Here is a 13,415-nt window from a genome sequence, read left to right as displayed (position 1 = left end):
CCCCCCCCCCCCCCCCCCCCAATCATTTTACTACTTGCATAACCTAGGGCAAGTTGAGACGGAAAATATGACAATACTAATGAGTACATATGTCACTTTATAGTCCTCTTTTCAACTTTTAGCAGTTTAGTTAAATTAGGGAAAGTAATAGGAGAGTCTTTGGGGGCTCAGTTTAAAAAGGACTTCCCAATTATGAGAATACCAGAAAACAGCGGCCCCAGAGCTAACAATAACACTTGAGAGCTTACTTCGTGTCAAGAGCTCTGCTAATAGCTTTACACATGTGATTCATTTATCCTTACGGGCATGCTACGGGGTTTTTACTGTTATCCCCATTAAAGATGATGAGACAGGTATGGAGAAATTAAGGAACTTGGCTAAAATTACTGCATATGTGCAAGCAGAAACTGCAGAACTGATTATCCAGATGTTTTAAGTAAGGGTTTCATGTATTGTGTTGGAGAACGAATCCTAAAGCATGGTACCAGTAATTTTTTAAATTTGCATTTATTTTCATGTTATTTAGAAATACGACGCAGACCCATGATTTTAAAAGTATTAATTAGGTTAACTAAAAAAAAATGTTGAAGTGTGTCAACCTATTGAATAATATTAGGTAAACCATAGTATGGGTGGTAGATATGGCAAAAATAGTAAAGGTGGTTTGCAAATGGCTGAAGTTTTAGGGACACTCATATAGAGGTTATTTCCAATTTGGAAATTCTATTACTTGACCTCTCAGAACCTTGTTTTATTAACTTTTATAAATGAGGTTGTAAGATTCGACCTACCTAGGTCTTTGTAAGGATAAATGAGATGATGTAAGTGAATGTAATTTATAAATTGTAAAGCACTATACAATTATGAAGTATTATTAGTCATAATTCTGCCCGGGTCTCTGCTCCATCAGAACCACTTTGTGCATACTACTCTTACTGTACTTTGCAATTCCTTTTGAAATTATTTGTTTACCTATATGCTTTTCTGATTGTTATTTCTAACCCCTTAAAGAAATTACCATCACGTTAGGGCAATTCTAGTTTAGTTCTTATTTTACCTGCTCTAATCATAATTGTCAGACTGTTCTTAACGTATGAAAGTCATCAATATCTAGAAGTCCCTGAGAGCATCAAAAGAAACAGAAACTGCCAACCATATTAGCATATAAAATAAGACAAATTCAATAATCATTTGTTGATTGTTGGACACAAAGCAATACTATACTAAGCACTTTAGGTTAATAAGTTATGATTGTGGTCCTCAAGAAGTTTACAATTTAGTTGAAAAGCATATCATAGGGGTAATCCAAGTCCAGTAGTTCTCAAACTTAAATGTTCAATAACCTGAGGAGTGCACTGTTGTTGTTTTCTTTGGGGTTGTCTAAGATCTTCAGTCATTGTTATAGGCAGCCAAGGTCTCGCATTTCAAATTCATTCTTTAGAGATGAGAAATTTATTTATATAAGGTTTCGAGGCCATAAATCTTATTAGAGCTTAGATTAAGCCCTAGATTAAGCTCAGAATTTTCTCCCTCACTCACTCAAATACATAAAGTTAAGGTTAACCAAAATGAAGTTTTTTTATCCAGTGCATTTGTTTTTTCTTTTGGCCAAATTCAGGAAAATGAGTGTTTTCCGTATCTATTTGACATTGAAAAGAAAGAAAGGATTACAATTTTGTTTTACTTTAATACTCTGCAATTTAGCTTATTTCTTGTAAACTGGAGAAATGGATAATCCAGGCTTCTAAAAGTCAAAGGGTATAACGATAATATTGAAAGCATGTAAATTAAATCGGTGTTGTTGTTTAAACTATATTTTTTAATTCAGTATACCCTAACACTGTATAAAATAATTGAGCTGTATGTGATGCATTTTTAGCTCCCTAAAGAAACAAAAAACCTAGATCACTAAAGAACACCTTTTAAAAGGTGGTGTTATTTTATTTCTACTTTTCAAAAATATATATATATAAGATTTATTTAGGACTTCCACATTTGCCTAGGGGTTGTTGTTAGTGGTAGGCCAGTGAAAACTAGTGAAAAGTTTACATGGCCTTCCAACAAGTCTTGAGGAAAGCTTACTGTATGATAGTTCCTTGGTAAAGGAGGACCAGCCCCATTTTGCAGGTGGGAGCATCAGAGCTGAGAGTTAAGTAAACTGATCTGATTTAGGCCAATAGAATTAGCAGTAAAGCATGGTAAGAGCATATTTCTAATCACCCAAATAGAAGGTGCCTCTGCGGGTTTAAATAAGAGCTGAGATCCCTGTTTGATTAGAAAAATTCCTTATCATCCTGTAAATACCAAAGCAGTGGAGAGATGTGGCCCCTCCAGGATGATGTGACTACACTTCTGAGCACACAGTAACAAAAAACACACTTGCTGAAGGTAAAGCAGTGACTTAGAGAGGCACCCAGGGAGGAAGACATTGCTGCATAGTGTTTTAGCAGCCATATAAGATAGATCTAGGCTTCTGGGAGGCAGCATTATGGACTTGACCACATAGGAGTGAACACTAGTTCAGACATAGGCATATGTGATGGTCTCCTCTAGCAGCTAGCTCTTCCCTGCACACTGTAACCTTTCCTGGGATCTACCTAATTACAACAATAAGAAAAATGCTTTCTTTTCCCAGTTCTTAGTCCTCGCTGTTCCATGTTGACTTGGAATTTCAGCACCTGTGCTTACCAGTTATTTCTGCCATTGCAAAACATTCATATGCTACACATGATCAAAGAATGTGGATGTTTGGAATTCATGTAGCAGACTTTTGCTGTATAAAGCAAGACCAGCCTTACTTACACTTTAACTAAATTAGACTGTAAACTATGCAGCGTGACTGGAGAGGTAATGAAAAAGCCCTGCCCCTACACCCCCACCCCACACATTTTCCCAGTGGCTCCTTGCATTGCTTGATATTTAATCACCATGGATATAAATTGTTTTAGGTTAATCAGCCTTCTCGTTTTTAATGCAAATATAACCAAAATCAGTAAACAGTAAGGCTACAGGCCCTTTTTTCTTGAACAGTATGGCAGAACAGAGCTTCCCAGTGGGTTACAGGTTTGATGTGAGATATTAATGATGGAAATTTCTTATAAGGATAAAACACTTCTTACCATTTTTAAGAATCACGTAAAAATTGACAGTAGTTGAAGTTAAATTTGAATATTGCTTGTATGACTTCCTGTGTAAGCATCCTGAATTCAGAAATTACTCCAGCAGAAAAGAGATTTTACCTACCAATCTCCACTAGAGGGTGTTTTGTCATGGTTATACCATGTAGCATTTTCCCAAGATGTGCCATAGAGGTATTGTCATTTCCTAATATGTGCTATGACATGAAAAGATCACAAATATGATTCATTTTGGCATTTAATTTATGTATTATATACTGTCACCTTATGTCACAAAAGAAGGGATATTTTTAAATACAACAAAATAAATAGGAAAAAATTTCAGAATAAAAAACAGTCCTCATATTGAGTACATTTCTTTCATCCTGCCAAGGACCCAACAAACTTTATCATGAGCAAGCACTGGGTTGAAATACACTGGAAAGAGGTTATTTAATAAAAGCAATTGGAGATCAATATTGATCTAAATGGTGTTGCAGGAGCCTATGTGATATCTATGGAACTTCCATATTACTTTCCAAATTATATTTTGTGCAATCCAATATTAAAATTTATTTGCACTTCTTAAGCATCAACAGAATCAAAAGGTATGGGCAAAAGAGCATTCAGAGTTTGTTTCTGGGGGGAACAACTTAACGAAAATACAAGTTAAGCACTATGCTAGGTGCTAAGGATCCATAAATGAATAAGACTTTTCTCTGTATTCAAGGAGCTCAGAGGGAAAATAAACATCCATCAAAAATCAATTTAGGGCCGAGCCCATGGCGCACTTGGGAGAGTGCTGCGCTGGGAGTGCAGCACCGCTCCCGCCGCGGGTTCGGATCCTATATAGGAATGGCCGGTGCGCTCACTGGCTGAGCGCGGTGTGGGCGACACCACACCAAGGGTTGCGATCCCCTTACCAGTCACGAAAAAGACAAAAAAAAAAAAATCAACTTAAATTAATGAGATAAGTTCTATAATAGGTGTATGTGCAAGATTTAGAAATAATACAGAGTTGTTGTATAGTTATTACCTGGGGGGTCGGGGGGGGAGGGACAGGGGGCAGCTCTTGCCGGTTTTCTGAAGCATGGAGAGTTCATAAAGTGACTGACCTTTGAAGAGGACTCAGGTTTCCCAACAGTCACTCACTTTGCCTACAGAAGCCCTTCTAGTTGAGTTGGACACCTTAATGCAAGACGATTTCCCAACTTGGATTCCAAAATAGCTATCATTCCTTTTTGACTTTTAATTATGCTTAAGGAATATTCTTCCTTCTCCTCTCATCACTGAACTTCTTCAGTGATATTTTACTGTTAAAACTTCTTTATGCAAGGAATTTTACTTGATTTGATGTAGATTTGGTTATATACTTCCCATTTTATGTAGTAGAAGGCTCAGACCAGAGACTCCTTGCAAATGGGGCTTAACTGATAACTAAGTAAATTAAACGGAAGTGCTCAGACTGCCTGCTGCCATGACAATGAAGAGGCCAGGCTGTAAAACTGTAGCCTGGGCACGAGGCAAGATCTTCTCTAGATCATTGGTTCACTTCCCCTATGCTTCGGCTGTGAAAATGTGGCCTCACATATGATCTGTTGACATAGGCTATTCATTATAATTATGCATGGTCCATGCTTCAGCCCCACTAGGTAACACACGTGTGATTTGATTATAAAAGTAAGATGAATCTGTACATTCAATAAAACCACAGCAGTCATTTGTAATAGGAAACACTGCATAGAAAAATACATTTTAAAAGACATTCTGGTGCTCTGTTTTGATTCTTTGGTATAATTTTTGCATGTTAGTGACTTCATGAAGATTTATAACTGTTTAGCAGATACATAAACTACTTCAATTTTCATAGAAAATAATTATTTCAAAATAATGGCAGAGTTTTGCATGATAGGAAACCAGCTTTTGTTTTTAAGGATATTTCATAATATGCTCTCATTATGAAAGCATACTGTATATTAATAAAGTCATCCAAAAGGATGTTTTCCTTTGTGTGATTATTAATAACTAAGAATAATTTACGAAATATATTGATGGCTACTGATAATCACTAAGAAACTATTCTGAAAGTCAGAAGCCTGTGTTCTTGCACAGCATATAACAGGTGTTCCCACTCCCTGTGTCCTTTGTATACACATTCATTCTGTATTCAAATCACAGAAGCAAGAGGCAGGATAGGGTCTGTTACCTCACTGCTAATTTCCCTAGCAAATAAACCAGCAGCTGCTGGTCCATGAACCAAGTTACCACTGAGAACAGGGCACTGTATGCATGGGACAGGATGCTTTCATGGAGCCCTTCTGTGGCACAGTTGGAGTCTTTCAATGCAAAATATACCTCCTTCTCTTAGGTAAGCCCTCTTGAATTGTGCTTTAGTTGTTTTGTGTGTGTGTGTACGTGTGTGTGTTTTAATTGTGAGTATAAGGTAAATATTTGCTTTAGGCTGTAGATTTGTTCAGATAATTGAAGAGCAGTTTGGAACATTTTAACAATAACACACTGTTCCAGCAAAAAGCAGGAACATTTAGGAGAAATGAAGTTCAATAAATAGATTGCTATTGTTCTCTTAAAACAACTGTTGTCACTAATATTCATTAAGAAAGTTAAGACATTTTTAAAATCTAATGAACTTGTTCTTTTCACATAGTTTACATATAGGTTCAATAGTCTTTAATGCATTTATTTTGGCAAATATTCTAATAGGCCATGAAATTGTGACCACTTAGAGTAAAACTCAAAACAATTTATGAAAAATTTCTTTTTAAGTAAAGATATTATTTTAATTAAAGATATTGATGCAAATGGTTGATTCTGCTTCATTTTAAATTACCTATTTTATGAAATATCGGGAAAAAAGTAAGGTTCCAAACTAGCAAAAATATTTTATACACAAAAGGCAGTGTTAAAAAGTATTATTTTTCCAAAATGCCTTTAGCTTTTCTCTTTGCCCAATGGCTAGTCCTACTAAAATTTTTTTACTGTACTTTAATGTTTCCTTCATCCTCCTCTTTATTCCAAGAGTTCAAAGGAGTCTCTCCAACATTCCCACTGTTTTTATTTGTTAACATTATTTTCATCAGATGTTCTCTTTTCCATTCTAGGAAGAAATCGGTTTTATTGGTTTTAAAAGTCAAGTTACTTTCTTGTTTTGTTTACATTCAACAGATAGGAATTCAAAAAAGCCTATTTCTTAAGTTTTAATAACAACTTTGCTAAATAAGCAATTTAAGTTTTAGACTTCTTCAGTTATTTAGAGCCTTACTTTCATTGGTATATTTTGTTACAAATGTCATTGTAAATATGGTTATTATTCAAATTTATACCTAATGCTGTACATATCTTACATATTTAAAATATACAGTTGGCAATTTTTTTAAAAGTATTTGAGTTTCCCATAGTTGTGATTATTCCAGTTATTACAGTGTTTATGTTATCAATTTAAGATAAGACCCTGTAATAGGTCTTTCTTTTTAAATTTTTTTTGAAAACTAATTAATTACCGTAACTGACCTTTGTCTTTGGCATTTTCTCAGCTTTGAAAATATCCTGTGTCCGTGCCCCACTTAGTTTTAATTTTAAAACAACAGAACTGCTGTCGTTTCATAAGTGATGTTTTTGTAATTGGTGTTAAGAAGAACTTAAGAGACAATTCAGTTGAGAAATTTGACTAAAATAAAATTAAAATGTACATTAGAGAAATAGCATGTTCAAAAATAGTTGAAGCAGTTATTATATCTTAAGACTTTCTTTCTTATACAAGTTTACTTTTCTCCATAGGTAGTGTGTTGTAAAGACCACAGGTAATGTGGAAATCTTTTGCTTTTAGGAATATTGAATTTTTGTTTACTTCTTCCTTCGAAAAAAAAAAAAAAACTAAAAAATTTGAAGCCCAAAATGTAGAGTTTGTACTGCCTATTCAAAATACAACTTAATAATTTCTATTTTCTTTAAAAATGCCAGTTTATTTTCAGTCAACAGTAGTTGTGTTTTGCTTGCTAATACCATGCATGATAACGGGGAAGTAAATGCCAACTATTTTGAGCTACAGTAGAGGTCACTTTGTGAAGTCTGATGTTTATATTCAATACAGTGAAACTGGTCTACAGAGTTCTTTGTTGCTAGAATATAGATAAATTTTACAGTATAACTTCAAGTGTTTCTTAATGCTGTATACTCCTTTATAATGCTATTGTTATACAGTTTAAGAGAGTCTCTAAAGGGGAGATTATTGCTGTAATTTTGTATGTCAGATTATGAATGACATTATTGATGTTTCTTCACATTAGCATAATGCCTTATGTGCAAAAAGTCTAAGAATTTTCCTTTTTTATATTCAGATAGTATTTGTGAATCTAATAATAAAATTAAATTTCCATTTAAGTCCAAATATTTAGAACATCAAAAGGAAATTAAAATTTCATCAATTTTTATATCATTTATTTTCTTGAAATTTATTTGTTCATACATAGGACTGACTTTCTGAAATCAATAGTTTTAGTCCTTTAGGTTTTCTCATACAACTAGAAAAGAGCACTTGAAAATTTCTCAAAATGAAGCTAATGTTTCTAAAATTATTAAATTACTGCATTTGACAGCATGGATTCGTTACAGCTGCAGTGAGAAACACATAATTGGCAAGAGAGCGTGTGTTCCTAAAATGTAGAGGAAGCATCCAATTAGCTGTCTATTCCCCAGTTTTCACTACGAGTAAAGATTGCATCATATAAATAGGTTTATGTTCTTCCTTCAATATGAAAAGATTTTAGGTGTCTGAGATAAGATGCTGTATAAAGAAAAATTCATTCCTTGCTGGCATTCATATAACTTGCTACCTATAATTTAACTGATAACAATGGCGTAAGCAAACAGCTATTATAACAGCTGTGCTGTCTTTCACTGGCATACAACATTTGAAAAATCACACATATTTTTAAAAATTTTCATTTGATATGAAAGCATTAAATATATTCAGAGATATTGCATGATGCAGTCTCTAAAATATCCCAGAAAACTAGTTTTCCCCCTAAACAATTATTGTAAATGCCATATTTTCTACTAGAGTAGTTTCATTTTTCTCTAGCCTGTAATATTTGTATTGTATTTAATATTTTATTAAGTAAAATTTTCTTCCCATAACGTTAGTCATAGACTCTCCAAACAGTATGTTCATAATTGATTCAACATTCTGAATCAAGATCTAAAAGTCAGCAACATTTCTATTCTAGTGATATTGTCACACCATAGTAGTACAGTGCCTCCCAAACATTTCCAGGATATTAAATAAATCTCAATCAATTGTTTTCAACTACAACTACAATGAAACTAGGTTAAAGGGTATGGTCCCTTTACAAAAAACAAACAGGGACTTCTGCAATGATGTTCCCAAATGACAAGAACAGATCGGCCAGAATTGCATTCAGGCCCTCTATCTCTACATCTCAGCATAGCAGTGGTCTTTAGGTTGATCTATGAAATGTCTTAAATGGACCAATAAATCAATGGCAAAATTGCTCGTTGCCAGAGACAGCTACCTTGTGTTATGTCAGCAGCCATGAAGCTTTTTCTAGTGTACACCCAAGGCAATGATGTGGATTCCCACCATTCCTTTTGATTCCTTGTAACAAATACAGCATTGCCAGTTTATTAGAGGATATCCAGGGACTGACAACTTAATAAGTGGACTAAAAACTGAGACTCAAGGGCTGGCCCGGTGGCGCACTGGAGAGTGCGCCGCTTGGGAGCGCGGCAGCGCTCCCGCCGAGGGTTCGGATCCCATGTGGAGACCGGTTCCCACTCACTGGCTGAGCGTGGTGCGGGCGCAACACCAAGGGTTGCGATCCCGTTGCCGGTCCCCGGTATGGGCGCGACACCAAGGGTTGCGATCCCGTTACCGGTCAGTAAAAAAGAGACAAAAAGGAAAAAAAAAAAAAAAACAAACAAAAAACTGAGACTCAATACTTCAAACTTCTTTGGGCCCTCTCTTAATTTGAATTCTCTCAAAATTCTTTGGGCCCTCCACCTTTAAATGTAGATAGCTGCTATCCTGAGAAAAGCATCTTTGCATGTCAAGAACATAAAGAGTAGAGAAAGGTTTTAGACTTCATCAAATATTACCTTATTTTCACACATGAGAAAACTGAGGCTGAGAATTAAAATGACTTGTCTAAGGTCCCATAACTGACCAATCACCATTTTATCCCAAGTGTGTTTCCTTTACTAAGACTTCATGTTTTTGTAAAATTTTAACTTTATCCAAGTGTCAAATACAGTAATCTCTCTGCAAGCTTAGAGAATAGGTTTCAGAAAATCCTTATTTCAGGGTAATTTGGAAGTGTGAATTTAAGACTATATGGTGAAGATAGTACAAGGGAGTTTCAAGATCAAGACTAAGCCATGAAATTCTTGTAAATATATCATATTCACTCAAGTAAAAAAGGAGACAGCAGCATATTTAATAAATACAGTGAAAGTTACATTTTACATATCTTAAGTTGATAATAACGGATACTAGAGAACTAGTTTTTATTTATTGCTTAGCAGGAACTTATCATGAGCTCCCTATCTCCAATTTCAATGAAAGTCATGTAAGTACATTTCGTTTTGTGCAGAAAACACATACACTATGAGGAATCTTTTCCCGTGCTGGTCCCCTATCCAAATGTCCAATGCCTTTCAATATTTATGACCGTAAGAGCTTCACCGCTTCTCTCAGCTTCTGATTCACTGGTCTTAGACATCACTAGTTTTAAGACATAAATTTACAGTCTCATCTTTCTTTCTCTCTCCTATTATTTCCACTGCAATCCATTTTATCTCCTCTTTAGAAACCCCAGCACATGGTTCTCTCTCTTTCTAATCACTCAAATTAAGAAAAATCCAAATTTAACATTCTTCTATAGGAAAGAATACAGAAGCGAATCCTCATAACTTTGTAGCTCCTTTGTTATGGACCAAATCACTAAAGTGAATATACAAATACAGTCCATAATCAGAAAAAAATATATATTAGAAGTTAATCACAAATACACACAGAGGCCAAGGAGACTGTAAGACACGCCATTATGTTTCCCATAGTCACCTACTTTCCAGTCCATAAAGTCAGTTTCAGTTGTGATTAGGAGTCTCTCCTCCCTCTAATCTCTTCTTATCTTCCTCTTGTGCTCTCTCCTCCTGAGTTCTTTGCTCTGACTTCCCTGCCAGCCCAAGTCTCACTGTCTACAAATAGCTGGCCAAATACCAAAACCATGGAATCTTTGCTCCCACCTCCACCCTAGGAAGGAAGGAGATAAATTTCTTCTTGGTAGAACTTGATTCCTCATAGGAGAAGTTCTACACATTTGAGTTTCTCCAAAGAAATCATCGCAAAAGACAAAACAGACTTTTCTACCTTTCGTTTCTCAGTATTGATGGCCTTTCATAAAATGACTTGGATGAAGCTTAACCACCCCCTTCCTAGTAGCAATGAATAGAGGAAGCAACCAAAGAGGATAATATTTTGTGTATAAGAAAATTGAAATTGTAAAATCCCTCTGTTTGTGCCTGATTTCCCTCTCTTCTCTCCCACTCAAGCATTTTATTCCACCTTCACCCATTTCCATTCTGCTTCATCAACATTTCCTCTTAGTGGATCATTCCCAGTAGCTAAAAACTCTTGATTTCACATTTTACATCCCTCTCCAGCTCCTGCCCCATTTCTCTGCTCCCCTTCACAGCAAAATTCCTCAAAGTGTTGTCTATACTGTCTCCAATTTCCTTTTGATTCTCTTCTCTCTCTCAAACATCAAAACACTCCACATTTAAACTCCTCCCATTCCCCGATTATTTCAAATATTCCCATGATATAGATACCATATTGCCCCCCTTTAAAAATAAGGATTTTGAAGCAAAGAGATTTACTTAGGGATCCAGTGACGTAGTAGTCTTAGCTCTCTCTTACCACTGCAAATACATTGAAATGCTAAATAAAACAAAACAATATGTCAATATGGCTTAAGATAAAATGGGGAGATCTCCAGGTGCCAGAAACTAGAAAAAAAACCTGCAGACATAGCAGTGAATACATGGGCCCAAATACCCAGCCACTAGCCAGGACTAGGCATTGCACAGAGCTGTATACTCCAAGGCCCTCTAGGCTACTTATTCTCTCTCAAACTCACCTTCATCAGGCTTTTATGTCTGGTATGTCCTTTCAACATTGCCTCTCAGATGTCTAATGGGCATCTCAAAATGAACATTCCCAAAACTGACTCCTCATATTCCACCCCCCAGAAAAACTTATCCTCCCCACAGTCTTCCCCATGATTAATTAATTAGTTTCAATTTCATTCTTTCAGTTGGTTCAAGTCAAGAACCTTGGAGTCATTCTTGCCTCCTCTTTGTTTTGTATATCCCACCTCCAATGTGTCAGCAAATCCTTTTAACACCACCAACATTTTCCTATGGTATCTTTTACTACCACTCTGATCCACAGCACAGTCATCTCTTGCCTATTTTATTGCGGTCACCCCTAAGTGGTCTCCCAGCTCCTGCTCTTGCCCCTATTTCAATCTATTCTCACAGCTGTTAGACTGAGTCTAATAAAACATAAGAATCTATCCCTCCACTGTCCACAGAACTCTCACTCAGAGTAATGTTGCCAAAGTCTTTCCGTGATCCTGAGGTCCGGCCAGATCTGGCCCGGCCACCTTGTTGCCCTCGTATCTTGCCATGCTCCTCCTCCTCCACCTGCTCCGTCTGTACCTGCCTCTTGCTCTTCCTCAAACACACCAACCAGATTCCCGTTTGGGGAAAGAATGACTGGTCATGACTGATAATGGCTCTGTTTGGGATATTTGCATTTGGCAAGGCTTTGGCTAAAGAAAAATAACCTCCAAAAATGGAATATAAAGCCATTTCAGAAGGCTTTGGGGGAAATTCCTGGGAAGAAGTAACCATCCATGTGTTTCTCAAATCACTTAGTTTGATTAGGATGTGAAATGACACAGACGTTAATATAGTCATAATTTCAAATGTTTTTAGTGGTTTCATTGGACTTTAGAACTGATGATCTTTCCCAGTTCTCCTTTCCCATTATTATTTAACAGTCATAGATAACTACTTTTTCTTTTTTTTTTTTTTTTTTTGTCTTGCCTTTAAAGAAGTCATGTGATCAACATAGGCTTTGGGCGGAGTTTTTCAAATGCAGAAGGTTTTAGAGACAAATATTTACCTCTACATGCAACAGTACCAGAATGGTCGGTACCTAGAAGCCTCTCTTGTTTGGAAAGGATTATCACCTGATCAAGTTCTCTGTGCAGCCACCCCTTTAGACTGTAGAATGTGGCTCAGGGTGTTCACAGCTTTCCTTTCCTTTGCAGCAGGCACTTGCTTGGGGCTGAAGGTGACGGTGCCATCACACATCGTCCATGGCATCAGAGGTCAGGCTCTCTACCTCCCCGTGCACTATGACTTCCACACTCCAGCATCAGACATCCAGATCATATGGCTGTTTGAGAGACCCCACACAATGCCCAAATACTTACTGGGCTCTGTGAATGAGTCTGTGGTTCCCGACTTGGAATACCAACACAAGTTCACCATGATGCCGCCCAATGCATCTCTGCTCATCAACCCTCTGCAGTTCACGGATGAAGGCAATTACATCGTGAAGGTCAACATTCAGGGAAATGGAACTCTGTCTGCTAGTCAGAAGATACAAGTCACTGTGGATGGTGAGTCCACTCTGAGTGTATATGGGCAGCAGGCTAGCCTGGCAGTTAGCAAAGACTAAGAGACTAAACTACCCGGGCTTTAGATCCAGGCTCTGTAACTTTGGGCAAATTAATTAACTCCCAAAGCATTAACATCTCATAGCACTAATGACATTATCTACCTCATAGAACTTTCTGAGGATTAAATAAGACATGCGAGTAAGACATATACACAGTGCCCGGCAAAAGGATCAAGCAATAAGCATAACTTATTACTTCTTTGCCTGTGAACTACCAAGTATAAAGTTTCTGATATAATGAGATGGAGAACATCTTATTTTCTCAGTAATAGAATGCACCCTAGGAAGAAGCCTATTTTTTCATGTGAAGATTTTGATTTTGGTACACTGGGGGAGGATGAGATTTGCTTAAGGGCCACACTTAAGAAACAATAGGAGTTCCTGGAAATGTCCTCTGAGGGGGAGTGAGACCCGCCAATTTTCAGATATGTAGAAAGGAACTGGCTACTGTTCTCATTCTCTGTAATCGTGTAGAGAAAGAACATGATCAAGGGTGTTACTCTGGGCTTCTG

The 13,415-nt window shown here is 36.6% G+C and overlaps 1 protein-coding gene across 3 annotated transcripts in view; it reads left to right on the top strand.

The window, feature by feature from the left end:
* Positions 1 to 12,450: 12,450 nt before the first annotated feature.
* Positions 12,451 to 13,415, top strand: part of HEPACAM2 (HEPACAM family member 2) — a 33,395-nt gene continuing 32,430 nt past the window's right edge. For all 3 annotated transcript variants that reach the window (XM_008572366.1, XM_008572348.1, XM_008572358.1), the window contains exon 1: positions 12,451 to 12,844. In XM_008572366.1, the coding sequence (XP_008570588.1) occupies positions 12,451 to 12,844 (394 nt within the window). The remainder of the gene's footprint in view (positions 12,845 to 13,415) is intronic.

Source organism: Galeopterus variegatus, unplaced genomic scaffold (genome assembly GCF_000696425.1).
Source record: "Galeopterus variegatus unplaced genomic scaffold, G_variegatus-3.0.2 Scaffold46, whole genome shotgun sequence".
Classification (NCBI taxonomy): domain Eukaryota; kingdom Metazoa; phylum Chordata; class Mammalia; order Dermoptera; family Cynocephalidae; genus Galeopterus; species Galeopterus variegatus.
This window is presented reverse-complemented; position numbering and strand designations above follow the sequence as displayed.